The following is a 16,475-nucleotide window of genomic DNA, read 5'->3' as shown; positions in this document are numbered from 1 at the left end:
GGCTTTGAGTGAAAGGATGGGTCCTCCTGCCACTACCCCAGCATCTGCTTTGGGGCTCCCAGACCTGCACTGGCAGGGATGAGAGCAGACGGAGAGAGACCGGGCTCCTTCGTCACTGCCCTCCCTGACCAAGCCACAGGATGTGGCGGGTAGACTTCGCCACGGACGCCCTAGAAAGTGTCACACGTGGACATGCAGCGAAACAAGCACCCAGGGCTGAGGCTAGCCCAATTCCTCGGGAACGTCAGGACGGCGTGCCGAGTGGCCCTCCTGAGGACAAACACAAAGACGAAAGAGAGGAGAGGAAACGCGAGCAGCCCCGGTGAAACACCCCACCAGCAAATCATCACGACCGCGGCCAACATTCTCCACCACTCGGACTGTGCCTCCCACCCCGTGTAACGGCCCCGGGGCAGTGATCCTCACTGCCCCAGTCACAGATGGGGAAACCGAGGCTTAGCAGAGCTCAGTCCAGCAGGCGGAAAGCGGCAGAGACGGGACAGAGACCCAGCTGACCCCTGATCACTCGGCCTGTCTGTCTGCCCTGGCCTCCTGCCGCTAGGACCCAGAGCCACGTTGCACACACTCATCTGAACCTGGGCCAACCGAGGCCCACGGAGGGTCCCATCTGAGCCTGGCAGCACTTCCCGGGGGTGCCCAGCCAGCCGAGGCCCCCTCTTGCCAGTCCACCTGCTGCCACCGTGCTTACCAGGACGCCTTCTCTGAGGGGCCCTAGGAGACAATCCCGTGGCAGCTGTGCTGGCAGAGCTGAGCAGAGTGGGCGACCCTGGGAGTGGCTGCGGCCTTAGCTCTGGGACTCTGGCCCTGCCTGTTTGGGTGAGAGACGGTGGCTGACATCCCTCTTACTCTACAGTCGCCTTTCCTCCCCTGGGTGAGGGGTCGGGGGGGGGGGGGGGGGAGAGCACAGCACAAGGCAAACTCCCAGAGCCTCAGCCCACTGACGGAGGAGATACCTCTGAGCTGCAGGGCGCTGGAATTTAAACAGGAAGCAGAATTTCAATGAGGACTCTTCTTAAAGAGTCTCTGGAAAAGCTGCCCTGTGACCTTGGTCTTACAACAAATAACCTGAAATAGAGACCAGATGTGCACTCCGAAACATGCATGGGAATTGAAAAGCAAGTCTGGGGTTGGGAGGGAGCAGCCCGGTCCGAAACTCGCTCTGCCCGGCCCAGGAAGGGAGGTGTAGGGTAGAGGCCGGAGGGGTGGGGGTGGGCAGAGCATGGTGGGAACCAGGCCGGTCCCAGGCAGCCTCCCTCGGCTTCGCAGGGAAGAACTGGCCCAGTGCAGGGAGTTAGTTCAGGACCATGAAGCAGGCCTCGGGCCCAGCTGAGGGAAGACCGCCATGCAAGGGAAAAGCAAAACACGCCAGATGACATGTTGGCCAGGCACACAGGACCGTGTGCAAAGGCCAGCGGTTTGAGAACGCTATTTTAAGGCCCTGGTAACAAGGTCTGGCCGAAAACAAGCAAGAGGCTTTGTTTTCCATACTATTTTACGTGCCCTTTGGAAAAATATATATATATACACACACATATGAGGGAACTTCAAAAAAACCATGGAAAGTGGAATTAAAAGATAGTTTTACTTTAATGCAAAAAAAATCTGAAATTTGTACAAGATTTTTTCATGATAGGAATTTTCCTTGAACTTTCATAAGATCTTGCATAATATAATTGATTTTTTAAAAATATTTATTTTATTATTTGAAAGAGTTACACAGAGAGAGGGAGATCTTCCATATGCTAGTTCACTCCCCAAGTGGCTGCAACAGCTGGGGCTCAGTCAGGCCAAAACCAGAAGCCTGGCACGCCATCCCGTTTCACCCATGGGCAGCAGGGGCCCAAGTACTTGGATCATCCTCCACTGCTTTTCCAGGCCCATAAGCACAGAGGTGGGTCACAAGAGGAGCAGCCGGGACTCAAACCAGCGGCTTAACACTCTGCACCACAATGCCAGCCGCGGTATTGCTGATTTCCCTTCAAGGACTGAAAGGTAAAGGGGGATGATGTGCACTCCACGGCCTCCTTTTCAGGAGCCTGCACAGTGTTTGCCGCTGTCCACAAGATGCATTCTGGAAGCAGCCAGCACCAGACACAGGGCTGATAACAGGCCCCTTGGCTCCGCCAGCCTCCGCCAGAGACCGGCGCATTCCAGCCTCCGGAGCACCCCGCCCACGATGTCTCCCGCCTTGCCCACTCCCACCGCCATCTTCTCGCCACCGCTGCAGGAAGGGGGCTCATTTTCCTATTTGCTCACCCAGGGCTTCACCCAGCACCCACGCTACGTCAGGGATGACACGGAGCACAGGAGGTGCCACCCGTCTTCAGGGAGCACACCTGCCCCAGGGGGACACAGAACCCCAGATAAACGGCAGCGCAGTAAGCACTGCCCCAGGGCCATGATGAGGGCTGGGGAAAGCCCGGGGCCTTCCCTAAGGGGCTGCTCCAAGAGCCCCCCACCAGTCTGCCAAAAGCCAGGATCTTACCCCTAACGTCCATCCTGCACCTAAGTCCAGATACAGGCTCCAAACGCACAGCTCTGAGGGCACACTCTCCAGCACAGAGCCTTCCAGGGCTGCTTTCTGCCTGTGACTTACAATCCGGCCCTTCTCACAGCTCGGAGAAACATCTCTGCCAGCCCAGCCTGTGCTCCTGGGACCCCCAAACCCTCCCCTCGAGGCCAGTCTCCTCCAGCCAATCTCACTCCAGGCCTTTGCCCACCCGGCTCCTTCCATGTCTCTTTGGCAAGGCCTTGTGTATCCTTCGAAGTACAACCTAAATGCTACCTCACCATGGAAACTTCCAGAATCCCCACAGCACAGGGCTGATGTGTCTCTTGAAGCCACTAAGCACTTCTGGTCATCTGTTTCCTGGGTTGCCCCGGAAGGACACCTCTCTTCCTGTGCCCCTCCCAGCTCTGTCCTCCAAGCAGACCCGGCCACCTGTTATCCGGCTGCCTCCAACAGGGCTTGGCTGCCCTGCAGGGACTGCTGCCCAGGGGGAGTGCACCAGGCAGGGACGGGAGCACTGCTCCCCTGGCCCAACCCGACTCCCTGTTGCTGCGCCTCCCCACCCCAAGACCTCTCCTCTCTCGGTGACTGGCTTCCATGGTCTCTCCTCCTGTAGCTCCTTCTCTGCATTGTTGGCTGAGGCCCTGGCGAGGAGGGATCGGCCTCCCCTAGAAAGCACACACACACTTCAAACAACAGACTTCTGAGAACCGCCAACAGCCTTCCTTCCAGCAGGAGCTCCTGGGTTCTAAGGCCAGGAACCCCTTGGTGTTGTGTCCAGACACAAGCGGCTTGCACTGGAAGATCTTCAAGTGCAGGGCTTCACAGACAGGCGTGGGATGAGGGCTTCCTGGCTCTGTGCTCTACTCTGCACGGCCATGGACAGAACCCTGCCCCTTCCTGGGGAGGCCCCAGCACCCCCGCCAGGCGCTCGTCAGGCTAAGAACTCTGCAGTTCTGCTACCCCTCAAGCGGCCTGTGCAGAATAAACAAAGCCTGCCGCCCTCTCCCAGCTCCATCAAAGACGGCCAGCAGCCAGCACGTCTCCCACGGGCACTGCCACAGGGCTGCTGCTCTCCTCCTGCAGTTCAAAGAGGACACTTAAAAGGAACGAGGAAAGTATGTGAACAGCCCTCATCCGCCAAAATGGCCCAACAGGTAAACCGCTGGCTTCCAGAAGAGGAGCAAATGTCAACAGACCCACACCTCGGCCTTTCCCGGTGGTGCTGCGCCCGGCAGCCTCAGCTTCACAGCTGCTTGTGCCAAACCCTGCCAACGCCTCAGCCTTCGGGGTAGAGGATTACAGAGCGAGAGAAGGAGACGGGGGAGATGGCTCCAACACTGAAGAGCAGCGGGGAGTGTTCCCTAGCTTGAGCCCAGACGGTAGTTACACGGATGGGTAAGTATGTGAAGTCCACACAGCTGAGCACGGAAGCTCCGCACTCCATGCACCTCGCTGTTTGCAGTCTACACCCCCGTCAGATGCTCGCAAACTTCTTACAAAGCTGCCACTCCCCAGGCAGAGATACACTGACACTCTGACCCACAACTATCTGCTGGATGCCCCATCGGCACTGAGGGGCCCTCTAAAAGAAACTGCAAATGCAGAAAAGGCTCATGTGGCCCTCCATGTGGATCCAGAAAGATCAGACTTTTTGGGAGGATTTCTCCAGAAGTAAAGTCAGGCATCCACAACCAAGCGCGAAGCCTGCTCTAGTCACTGGGGCGGGCCCTGCTTCCTGCAGTCAGGTGGGAAGAAACGAGCCCCATGCCAGCCAGTAGAGGGACCCCACCATCGGCCCCCCACCCTAGATGGAGGCCCTGATGGGCACAGCAGTAGCCACACCTACCTAGCTGCAGGGCACTCAGCTCCCCATCTGCCTTCTCAGACGCTGGTAACGGATGCTTCCTGGGAAAAAGAAAAGGACAGTGTTCCTGAGAACGACAGAGAAACACCAACAGCAGGGAGGAGTGGAGGGGGTGCAGGAGGCAGGGTCTCCCAAGCACCAGCCCCATCACCCCATGTGTGCCTCGAGCAGGTCACTTCCTCTCCACCAGCCACAGGCTCCTTGGGGAATGGGATCAAATGGCCTGAGGGGACCGTGGCTTCTGTGTTCTCACAAAGGGGCACACGCTCCAGCCACTAGAGCATGACCCCTGGCAAGCAGCGTGGCTCCCCATGGTACTGCTGGCAAACACAGACATAAAGCAAGCACTTGTCACCATCCCCAGAACGTATCCCTCTCTTCGCCGTGGCTTGGGTCAGTTTGTCTGCTCTCTCCCGGTGCTCAGGTAAAGCCATCAGCGCTCATTCATAAGAAACCTCTGAAATGCACCATGGCGTTCAAAGCACACCTGTATCTTTGGGTTATCCGAAACTCTGGCCTGTGATTCAGATTTGTAAACTCATGGATGTCCACGCACACCTGTCTTACCTGGGTTACCTGTATCATAGCTCCCTTGAGATTTTTTCCCCTCTAACGTGCATCCATCTGAACTAAAGTAAAATCATTTGCTAAAAAGAATGCATTAAAAATAACAATATTATGTCACCCTCTGAAAAACCCATTTACCACGTAAGCTATGACAGCCCTTTTGAACGTGGCATTGAAATATCTTTTCCTCCAACATCCTTGCTGGGCAAGATATGACTGGAGTCACAATTGCAGGCCCGCCGCGGTGCGGACTATTGAACTGGCTTCCTCCTGAAGATGTATGGAGGGTGGGACGAGGACCACGGATGGCACGCAGTACCCAGTGTGCGAGCACGCGCTCCTCAGCACGCCGGGTATCTTTGTCCCGCCCTCCCTGGAGGCTCAGCCTCTATGTGACCTTCCCAACTCAGCCACACCACTGTCCCCGATGCAAAGACGCAAAGCCCCTGTACCCCGACACTACCCAGATTCTACAGGTGTCCTTGTGGACTGGAAGGAAGAGACCCTAGAGATGAAGAAGGGCCTTCATCAGAAGCCACTGCCCACCTTACTTCTCCTGTCTGCACCTGCTCCGAGTTCTCCCCTGCCTGCGCCTCCATCACTGCCCCCTCTGGAGACTGAGGCAAGGTGGCTGCCCCTGGCTGTGCCTCAGTAGCCCTGCCTAAAATGCAAGGACTGGGGCACCGGCGCCCGATGGCCTCTCAAATCCCTTCTGAACCATTGCCCTCAGGGAGCGGCAGGAGCAAAGCCATCTCTCCAACATCCGAGCCCACTACCATCTCTCTGGAGCCCGCGTCTGCACTCTGCCCCTCCGTCTCTCACCCAGGTTATTTTAACGGCTTGCTGACTGGTTTCTAGTTTCCCGGCCCCCACTGCGACCCACCTCTCAGCCCACCACATCTGCACATGGCTGTCAAAGCCAGCTGCCCAGGCTACAGGTCTTCAAAGCTTCCACATCACCCCCATTGCCAGCACCAGCAACAACCACATGCATAAACACAACAGCAAGAATAACAGCAACGTCTTTCTGGCTCCTTCGCTCCAGGCACTGTGCCGAGTGCCCTGCAAACCTCAAAAGTTATCTGCTTCTCAGAAGAGCTGGATTACGTGATGACTTCCCAGAGTCTCAAAAAGATGTAGTCATTTTCCCAGAGTTCCCCAGCAGGTGAGTGGCAGTGCAAGGAATTAAACTAAGTGATAACTGCAAAGGTAAAGGCAGTAGCCACCACACAATGGCTCCTTCAGAAAATAAGAACAAGGTCTAGGAGGGTGTCCCACAAGGCTCTCCACGTGCCGGTCACCCACTGCCCATCTCATCTTGTCCTGTGCCACCACACTACACCTGGATTTCTTCCCTCCTGGGAGTCTTAGCCCACTCGGCCACGTCTTCTCATAAGCCACTCACTCATCTCCAGCAACGTCTAGCAAATCATACTAACCCACTGAAGCCCAGCTGAAGTGCACGCATGCCAACTCCAGTGCACTCATTTCTTCACTACCCAGCTCACATGCCGGGGCAGGGCGGGGTCTGGAAGGCCTACCTCCTTGCCTAGAAGGGACTCGGGATGTGGTGTGACAGGGTGAATCACAGCACCCAGAGGTACAACGTGCTAATCCCCAGAACCTGTGCATGTTATCTCATCTGGCGCGGGAGGTGTTCTGCACGGGATTAGGTTATGGCTTTGAGATGAGGAGAGTATCCAGGGTTACCACAGTGGGGCCTGTGTACTCACCAAGGTCCTCACAGGAGAGGAGGAGGCTGGCGTGATGGCATAAGCAGAGTGAAGTTTCAGACTCTGCAGACGGGGGCAAGGGTGGCAAAAGCCAAGAACACAGGAAGACACAGAAGGTGAGAACAGCAAGGAAACACACTCTCCCAGGAGCCTCCAGAGACAGGCGGCCCTGCCGATACCTTGACTTCAGCCCAGTGGGACTGACTTTGAACCTGAGCCCTCCAGAACTCTGATGTAATAAATCCATTCGGGCTAAAGCCACTAAGTGTGTTACTTCCCATTACAGTAGCAATGGGAAACCCACACACAAGGCGAGAGTTGTCAGCAAAGAGGAAGCACGGGCTCTCCTGGTCACTTCTGCCTCACCAGGGCTGCCTAAGTGGCTACCGAAGTGATGCCCACAGAAACCGATGACTTACACGATGCAGCACAACTCGGAAGTGCCACAGCTGGGACTCAAACACAGCCACTGGCTTCAAACACTCTACATTCTCTTTCCTCTGTTTCTACTTTCCTTCCCCTACAGACCATGGGACAATGTCCAAGCCTCCCAACTGAGTCCCCTGGCTCCTGAGCGAGGGCAGGTGGCTACCAGTCATGGTGAGGAGGTGGGGGAGCTGTGCTGCTGGGTGGGGTGCAGCTGGGCCTCTCCCCCCAGTCATGGGACTTCCCCTCGGAAGCCCATCCATCAGCTGCGAGAGCCAGCTCAGACGCCGTGTGCCCATTCCCATAGATCGCTTCACCAGCGGAGACCACGGCTCCGCTCACATGCGGAGAATGTGCTCATTGTTCCTTTCAAGTGTCGCTTTGTAGTACAAGCACTACAAAGTTGAAAAGGTCACTTTAAAAGCATGTTCTTGCCTTTGAGTGAACACTATTATGAACAACAATGGCAAAAGTGATAAATCAAGGCTTTCAAAATACTTATTCTTCCAAGTGTGATTGTGCAGATAACCCGCAGCCATGTGTCAAAGTGTGCATCTAATAAATCCACGGGGCCAGCGGCAGGCATCCAGCTTGCCTGCTGTGTCCCAGGCCTCCACCGCCTACTCCAGCTCCTTTCTGGGCCCTGCAGGGAAGCCAAGGGCCAGGCACTGTGTTCAGGGCTACTTGGGACCAGGACTCAATCCCTGAACCTTTGGCTGGGTAGAAAGAGTCACTCAGAGACCTGGGTTCTTTTTTTTTTTGACAGGCAGAGAGAGACAGAGAGAAAGCTCTTCCTTCCGTTGGTTCACTCCCCTAAATGGCCACTATGGCCGGCGCACTGCGCCAATCCGAAGCCAGGAGCCAGGTGCTTCCTCCTGGTCTCCCATGCGGGTGCAGGGCCCGAGGACTTAGGCCATCCTCCACTGCCTTCCCGGGCCACAGCAGAGAGTTGGACTGGAAGAGGAGCAACCGGGACAGAACCGGCACACCGAAAACCTAGAACCCAGAGTGCCAGCGCCGCAGGCGGAGGATTAGCCTAGTGAGCCGCGGCGCCGGCCGAGACCTGGGTTCTTATCCCTGCTCTCCCCCTACTCTGCGTGACCTCGGGTGATTCACCTACCCTCTGCGGGCAGCAGGTCCCTCACTTGCGCTGGGGTGCAGGAGTCCGAGCATCTCTACTCGCCGTGGGATGTGACCAGGCACGAGGACTGAGCACCTGTTCATGGTCTTCTGGCAGGTACTCTGTGGCTTATGCATCCCAGCCATGTCAGAAAGAGCTTACCAGTGCTGACCACGAAAACAGACATGGGCAGCTGCTCACTCTCCTTTGCTGGTACCAGATACTTGGCTCAAGCTGTTCGGGGTTCCAAGAAAGGTGTCCTGCCGGTAAAGATGCCAGATGGGTGCCCACGTCCCATGTCAAAGAGCCTGGGTTCAAACTCCAGCTCTGCCCCTTATTCTACTCCTACTGCACTAGCGCACACCCTGGGCAGCAGCAGGCGACAGTCCAAGGGACTGGGTTCCTGTCACCGTGTGGCTCTCTGGATGAACTTCCTTCTGGTTCCCTGCTTCAGCCTGGCCCAGTCCAAGCCTTATGGGAATTTGGGGAGTGAACCATCATCTTTCTGTTTCTCTCTGCTTCGTAGATAAAGAAATACACAGTTTTCCCTAGATACTAAAAAGTAAGCACGTGGAAGAAAGGAAAGAAAATGTGTCTGTGATAACAAAGACACCGGTTACTTTCTCATATTTGATGAACTATTAGAACCCAGCATTAGTGAGTTGACCCCTACCCATGTGGCACAAGAATCTAGAATACAAGCAATCAACATGAATATTTCCCAGGTCGGGCCAGTGATATGGCACAGAGGGTTAAGCGGCCACTAGCGACACTAACATCCCACACTGGAGCACTCAACTGGTTTGAGTCCCAGTTGCTTCTATTCCAGTCCAGCTTCCTGTTAATGCACCTAGAAAAGCGGAAGACAGCCCAAGTGCTTGGGCCCCTGCCACCCATGTGGGAGACCCAGATGGAATTCCTGGTTCTTGGCCATCTGGGGAGTGAACCAGCAAATGGAAAATCTTTCTCTCTGTCTCTCCGTATCTCTGCCTTTCAAACAAATAAATAAAAATAAATCTTAAAAAAGTTTCCCAAGTCATGAACCGCTGGCACACCTAACAGAAGCTCTGGAGAACACTTCTGTGAACCAGGTCCCTGCCGAGTCTCCAGAGGAGAGTTTTCTTGGTTGTCTGTTTTTAAACAAAAGTCCCACTAAAAATATGCTCAAAACTAAAAATTAAAACACATGAGAGGCCGGCGCCGTGGCTCACTAGGCTAATCCTCCGCCTAGCGGCGCCGGCACACCGGGTTCTAGTCCCGGTCGGGGCACCGATCCTGTCCCGGTTGCCCCTCTTCCAGGCCAGCTCTCTGCTGTGGCCAGGGAGTGCAGTGGAGGATGGCCCAAGTCCTTGGGCCCTGCACCCCATGGGAGACCAGGAGAAGCACCTGGCTCCTGCCATCGGATCAGCGCAGTGCGCCGGCCGCAGCGCACTACCACGGCAGCCATTGGAGGGTGAACCAACGGCAAAAGGAAGACCTTTCTCTCTGTCCCTCTCTCTCACTGTCCACTCTGCATGTCAAAAAAAAAAAAAAACACACACATGAGAAAATGATGCACCATTATTGAAAACCAGAAGACATGGCAGATAGGACTCCCAAGAATTCATGGTAATAATGTAAAAGAAACTGAAAATTAGAGCGATTAGAAAAACTTTTTTTTAAAAGATTTATTTATTTACTTGAAAGGCAGAGTTACAAACAGAGAGAGAGAGAGAGAGAGAGGCAGATATCTTCCATCTGCTGGTTCACTCCCCAAATGGCCAAATGGCCGCAACGGCCAGAGCTGGGCCGATCTGAAGCCAGGACCCAGAAGCTTTTCCTGGGTCTCCCAAGCAGGTGCAGGGGCCCAAGCACTTGGACCATCTTCCACTGCTTTCCCAGGCCATCAGCAGAGAGTTGGACAGGAAGTGGAGCAGCTTGGACACAACCGGTGCCCATAGGGGATGCTGGTACTGCAGTAGGATGCTTAACCTACTACACCAAGCATTGGCCAGAGAAACTTTTTTTGTTTTAGAGAAATTAGAATCAGAAGAAAAGGACAAAATACAATGAGAAAAGAATGGGCAACTTAGGAAGATAAACACAGTGATTGAAATTTAAAACTTCTGCGTATTTAATGATGGTGATGGATACATTAAATATTGAAAAAAATCCATTGAGTCTACAACTGAGAGGAGGAGGAAAGGAGGAAGAGGGGGAGGGCAGGGAGAGAGGGAATGCCAAGAACACTTTCTAGTAAGTGTAGAAGGGATGACACATTAGAAAATCAACATCTTCCTTACGCAATTTAATATTTATATGGGAAAAGATCACCAACAGATGCTAACACTACTATGTGGAAAATTTTTCATAAACAGAACATTATCAGGCCTAAAAGTCACAGCTTACCTCTTAACCGCAAAAGGGCACATTATCCTGAGAGATCAGTAGCCACCACTGGTTAATGGACTGACCCCACTTAGCACCATCAGTAATGACACAAACTGACATTATGTGCTCCTGACAAGAGGGAATGGGAAATGCACAATAAACCTAGCAGGCTCCTTGCCAAAAAATGCTTAACGTCAACCTAATATTGAAGCAGACAACTCTAGAATGTGGGCGTTCTGTGAGACAGTAACCCACACTCTTCATGAAAACCTTAAAAACGAGAACTGTTTGGGATTAGACCAGACTACACAGGCATGTCAGCCAATACAAGGAGCAGACCGCGAATGAACCCTGATTGAAGAACAAGCCTAAAGGAAATCTGGGGGAAATTTCATCATGGGTTTGATGTCCACTGATGTTACTGATGTTACATGAAACTGCCTGGGTGTGATAGGGGTACTGTGGTTACATAGAAGGTTTTGTCCTTAGGACAAGCTGAAATATTTAGTGGTGAGATGCTACGACGTCTGAATTTTACCTTCAAATGAAGCATCAGAAATGTGTGTATGTTTAAATAAATAATATATGTATATTGGGGAGGAGGAAAGGAGAGAGAGAAAACAGATCCAGCAAACTCTTAGCAACTGCTGGATTTAAGTAAAGCATACACAGGTGCACATACTTCTCTTTCAACTTTTCTGCTGGTTCAAACATTTTTAAAGTTAGAAAAACACTTTCGGTAGCTTAAACAGTAGATTAGATACAGTGAAGAGATAATTAATTATTAACTACAAGGAGCAATCACCTGACATTATCCAGACCACAACTCAGGAAAGAGGAGACACATGGAAGAGTAAACAAGGGACACAGAGGGAAATACTGTAGTGCAGTGCACATCTAAAAGGAATTATGGGAGGAAAGAACACAGAGAATGGTAAATGAAATCACTGATGAGAGATCGGAGCCGAGACGTTGGCTGAGTAGGAGGCTCCAAAGACCACCTCGCTGTGGTCCTGTGGAGACGCCGATGGGAACAGCTGTGCGCACACAGTCACTTCACGGAACTACGGGAGCCAGGTGAGAGACTGCAGTGTCTTGTCCGTTACAAGCAAAAGAAAGGCTGCATCGAGGAAAACAGGAAAAGAAGAGCTGCCCACCTGATCCTCAGCCCACCTTCAAGGAGCATGGTATGCAGGCAGAGAGCAAACTGAAGCCCAGTGCCTGTCTGCTGAGCCCCCTGCCCTGCCTCAGGCCCATCCCAGTGGAGTGGCTGTTCAGAGCTTCCGCAGCCAGGCAACCACTACACCTCTCCCTCATCTGCCAGCAGAACACGAAATTCCAGCCCTGCAGAGAGGCCAGGAGAGGGAACTCAGAGCCCCCGCAAAACATCCCAGCCAGTGCTCGCAGCCTGAGCCTCCAGGCTGGCCTGGTGTCAGGCAGAGACCTGCGCCAGGGGGGAGGCGGTCAGACTCATTTTGGTGTGTGTCACTGCTGACTTCCGGTGGGTTTGGCGGACATTCCTGGACTCTGCAGGGACTGGTGGCTGTGGGACCCAGGTGTGACCATCCTGGGACCAGTACGAGTCACCAGGGCACAGCTTTAGCACTCTCCTCCAACTATGGGCAGATGGCGAGAGGCCACAGGACTGTCTTGGGACTCGGTGATGAACTGGTAAAGCCCGACGTGAGGCAGATCCTAACAGTTTCTATCCCTTGGCAAGTGCCTGTGGACAGAGCCGCTGGACTTGTAGCAGTACCACATAGGGACCTGCGCCCTGGTGAGGCAGACATGTTTCACTGTGCATTGCCACCAGCCTCCTGCAGGCCTGACGTGCACCCCTAGGACTGCACAGGTCGTAGTGACTGTGGGACTCGGCTGTGACCCACCGAGGACATGCCTGAGCAGCTAAGGGGCTGAATTTATCATCCTTCCTACCATCTCAGGCAGATGGCAAATAATCACAAGGCTGTGTTAGGACTCAGTGCCAGGCTAAGAAAGCCGAGCATTGAGCAAGATCCTGACAGTCATTTTCCCCAGGTCAGTACCTGCAGACAGAGCCTCTGGGCCTGCTTCAATGCCCAGAGGTGTTCTGCAGTCTCAGGTGAGCAATCGTACACTACAAACAACATCACCAGTGGCTGACAGGTGCAGCAGCAGGCAATGAGCCCAGCTCAGCAGGAGAAAGACCATAGCAGAAGGCCAGCACCGCAGCTCAATAGGCCAAACCTATTTAGCGGTGTGCGGCGCCAGCACACCGGGTTCTAGTCCCGGTCGGGGCGCCGGATTCTGTCCCAGTTGCTCCTCTTCCTGTCCAGCTCTCTGCTGTGGCCCGGGAGTGCAGTGGAGGATGGCCCAAGTGCTTGGGCCCTGCACCTGCATGGGAGACCAGGAGAAGCATCTGGCTCCTGGCTTCGGATCAGCGCGGTGCGCCAGCTGCAGCGGCCACTGGGGAGGTGAACCAACAGAAAAGGAAGACCTTTCTCTCTCTCTCTCTCTCTCTCTCACTGTCCACTCTGTCTGTCAAAAAAATTTTAAAAATAAAATAAAATAAAAAGACCATAGCAGAGTGAGCCTTGGTCCTGCTCCAGCCTGCACTGGTCTTGGTGGGCTGAGGGCTCCAGATATGACCTGGCATTGTGGCATTCATGGACAAGGAGTCTGAGTCCACCACAGGCCTAGGAAGAGGCTTGCAGGGATGGGTCAGCCTTCGGAGGCACCTCCCCCATTTACACTGAATAATACAGCAACTGCAGATGTGGGATGAATTTGAGTTTGGGGAGTAATAAAAGAATGAATCAGTAAAAATACATCAAAGGTGGAGCTGGGACAAACCACGACTTTGGCTACAATCTATGCTAAAATAGCAGAAGCAGCCATAGGCTCAGAGAAATAAACAGACAGCTTAGAACTCATAGATACACAGCCACCAAGAAAATAAATAAATAAATAAATCCAGATCCCTATAACTAGCCCTTCAAAGTGAAGATGACATTGCACACCAACAAGCACCAGGAACTCCCAGGGTACCACGAGCCCCCTAAAGAGCAAAATGAGGTGCCAGAATACCCAGATGAAGATTTTGAAATAAATAGCTGTTTTAAGGACACTCAATGAAACTCAAGAGAGGGATTCAATATTCAAACAGAAAGATCTGATCAAGAGGAATAATTAAACACAACCAAGCATAAATCCTTCAACTGAAAAGTACACTATGGGAAATTAAAAATGTGCCAAGAGGTATCAATAGCAGAATAGATCAAACAGAAGAAAGAATCAATGAGCTCCAAGACAGCCTCTTTGAAAATACACAATCAAGGGAGAAAAAAGAAGGGAAACAAGCAAGAGGAATGAAGAAAGCTTGCGGGAAACAGGGGACGGCATGAAAAGAGCAAATATTCAAGTGACGGCAGTTTAATAGTGACTTGAGAATGCCCAAGGGGTATAAAGCATATTCAAAGAGATAATGACAGGAAACTTCCCAAACCTAGAGAAAGATACAGCTATCTAGGTCCAGGAAAGTCAAAGATCACCAGGCAGACTCAACCCAACCAAGCCTACTGGAAGATGTATCACAGTCAAACTTTCCAGCGTTATAAAGAGGAATCCAAATCTGTAAAAGAACAGGAGCAAACAGCACGTAATGAGGTCCCAACTCAACTGCTGCAGACTTCGCAGCAAAAATCTTACAGGCCAACAGAAAGTGGAAGTGGGATGAGAGTGGGATGAGTTACAGTACTGAAGGGGAAGAAATGCCAGTCAAGAACACTGTGGCTAGCTAACGCTATCTTACAGATATGAGGAAGAGACAGACATTCCCAAACAAAAGCTGAGCGTATTTACCAATACCACACCTGTGCTACAAGAAATGCTAAGGGGAGCTTTTCAAACGGAAGGAAAGGGATGCCAACAATAAGAAAAGAACAGAGGGCATAAAACTCAGTGGTAAGCGTGCTTATGCAAAAAAACTCAGAATGCTCTAATATTGTAAACATGGTAGATAAACCATTTATATTGTTACTGTGAAGAATAAACAAAATTATAATCACTACATCAAAATGTTAAGAGACAGGCAATATTAAGAGGTCTGGCATAACATCAAATATTCAAAACGTGGAGTGGATCACAAAAGCAGAGCTCTTCATTAGGATTCCTCATCGCTAAACTTTGTCACTTTGCCTGCCTTCAGGACCAAGGTTGTTATCATCTCAAGACGGCTTGTTCTTAGAAAAAGAAGCTTTGTCTAAGCCTCATGGTAACCACAAAACAAGAACCTTAACATACTTACTAGAAACAGTAAGAATCCAAGTATACCAGCAGAGGACGAAGCAAAGAAAGGAACTACAGTAAAAATACAAAACATGTATCAAAATGGCCACAGTAAGACCTTACCTAGAAATAACTACCTTAAATGTCAGTGGACTAAATTTTCCAGTTAAAAGACACAGAGTGACCAAATAGGTTAAAAACACAAGACTCAACTACATAGTGCTCACAAGAAGCTCACTTCACCCGGAAGGACACTCATAAACTGAAACTGGACAGACGGAACAAGATACACATAAATGGAACCCAAAAGAAAGCAGGAGCAGCCATACTTCCATCAGATAAAATATATTTTAAATAAAAATCAGTAGGAAAGTTTTTATATAATGATAAAGGTTTCAATACAGCAAGAGGAAATAACACTCGTAAACATGAACCCAATACTGGAGTACCCAAATACATAAAGCAAATATTAATAGACCTAACGGGAGAAATAGACTCCAATGCAATAATAGTAGTGAACTTTAACACTCCACCTTCAGAAATGGACAGCTCATCTAGACAGCAAATCAACAAAGAAACAGCAAAATGTAATTTCACCCTAAATCAATGAGATCCAACAGACCTCTACAGAACTTTCCAACAGCTATAGAATATACTTTCTTCTCTCTCTGTAAACTGCCTTTCAAGTAAATAAATAAAACCCTTAAAATAAATGAAATAAAATATATTACAAAACTATAATCGTTAAAATAGCAAGGTATTTGCTTAACAACAGATCCATAGGCCAATGGAACAGAATAGAGACCCTAGTGTGATCCCATACATCTACAGCCAATTGATCTTTGACAAAGGTGCTAAGAACATGCAATGGAAAAAGGACAGTGATTTTTAATAAATGCTGCTGGGGAAATTGGATATCTACATGCAGAAGAATGAGACAAGATCTCTCTCATCATGTACAAAAATCAATAATTTTTTTCCTCAGTAAGTTCATTATTGGTGTATAAGAAGTAGGCATTGTGGTACAACAGGTTAAGACACTGTTTAAGATGCCCACATACCATATCAATCAGAGTGCCTGGTTCAAGTCCCAGCTACTCTGCTTCCAATCCAGCTTCCTATTAACACGCCTGGGAGGCAGCAGATGTTGGCTCAACTACTTGAGTCCCTGCCACCCACATGGGAAACCCAGAAGGAGTTCCTGGTTCCTGGCTTGCAGACTGGTCCAGCCTGCAATGTTGCAGGCATTTGGGAAATAAACCAGCAGATGGGAGTACCTCTCTCTCCCTTTCTCTATCACTCTGCCTTTCAAATGCAGAAATATGTATTTTTCAATTCTACTGATTTTCTGTGTGTCCATTTTGTATCCTGCAATTTTACTTAATTTGTCAGTTCTAACAATCTCTTGGTGAATTCTTTATACATAGAATCACGATACCCGCAAACTGGACTAATCGGACTTCTTCCTTTCCCATTTCTATGCCTCTTATTTCTTTCTCTCACCTAATTCCACTGGCTAAGACTTCCAGTACTTTATTTATTAAGAGCAATGAGAGTGAGCAAATGTGTCTGGCTCCAGAACTTTAAAAGAAATGC

At 51.0% G+C, this 16,475-nt stretch overlaps 1 protein-coding gene across 3 annotated transcripts in view; it reads right to left on the bottom strand.

Moving 5' to 3' along the window:
• Window positions 1–16,475, bottom strand: part of MINDY4 (MINDY lysine 48 deubiquitinase 4) — a 113,019-nt gene that overhangs the window by 47,245 nt on the left and 49,299 nt on the right. For all 3 annotated transcript variants that reach the window (XM_062179148.1, XM_062179150.1, XM_062179149.1), the window contains exon 6: window positions 4,380–4,438. In XM_062179148.1, the coding sequence (XP_062035132.1) occupies window positions 4,380–4,438 (59 nt within the window). The remainder of the gene's footprint in view (window positions 1–4,379; window positions 4,439–16,475) is intronic.

This window comes from Lepus europaeus, chromosome 20, assembly GCF_033115175.1.
Source record: "Lepus europaeus isolate LE1 chromosome 20, mLepTim1.pri, whole genome shotgun sequence".
Lineage (NCBI taxonomy): Eukaryota > Metazoa > Chordata > Mammalia > Lagomorpha > Leporidae > Lepus > Lepus europaeus.
Note: the sequence above shows the minus strand (reverse complement) of the source record. Positions and strands in the feature narration are given on the sequence as shown.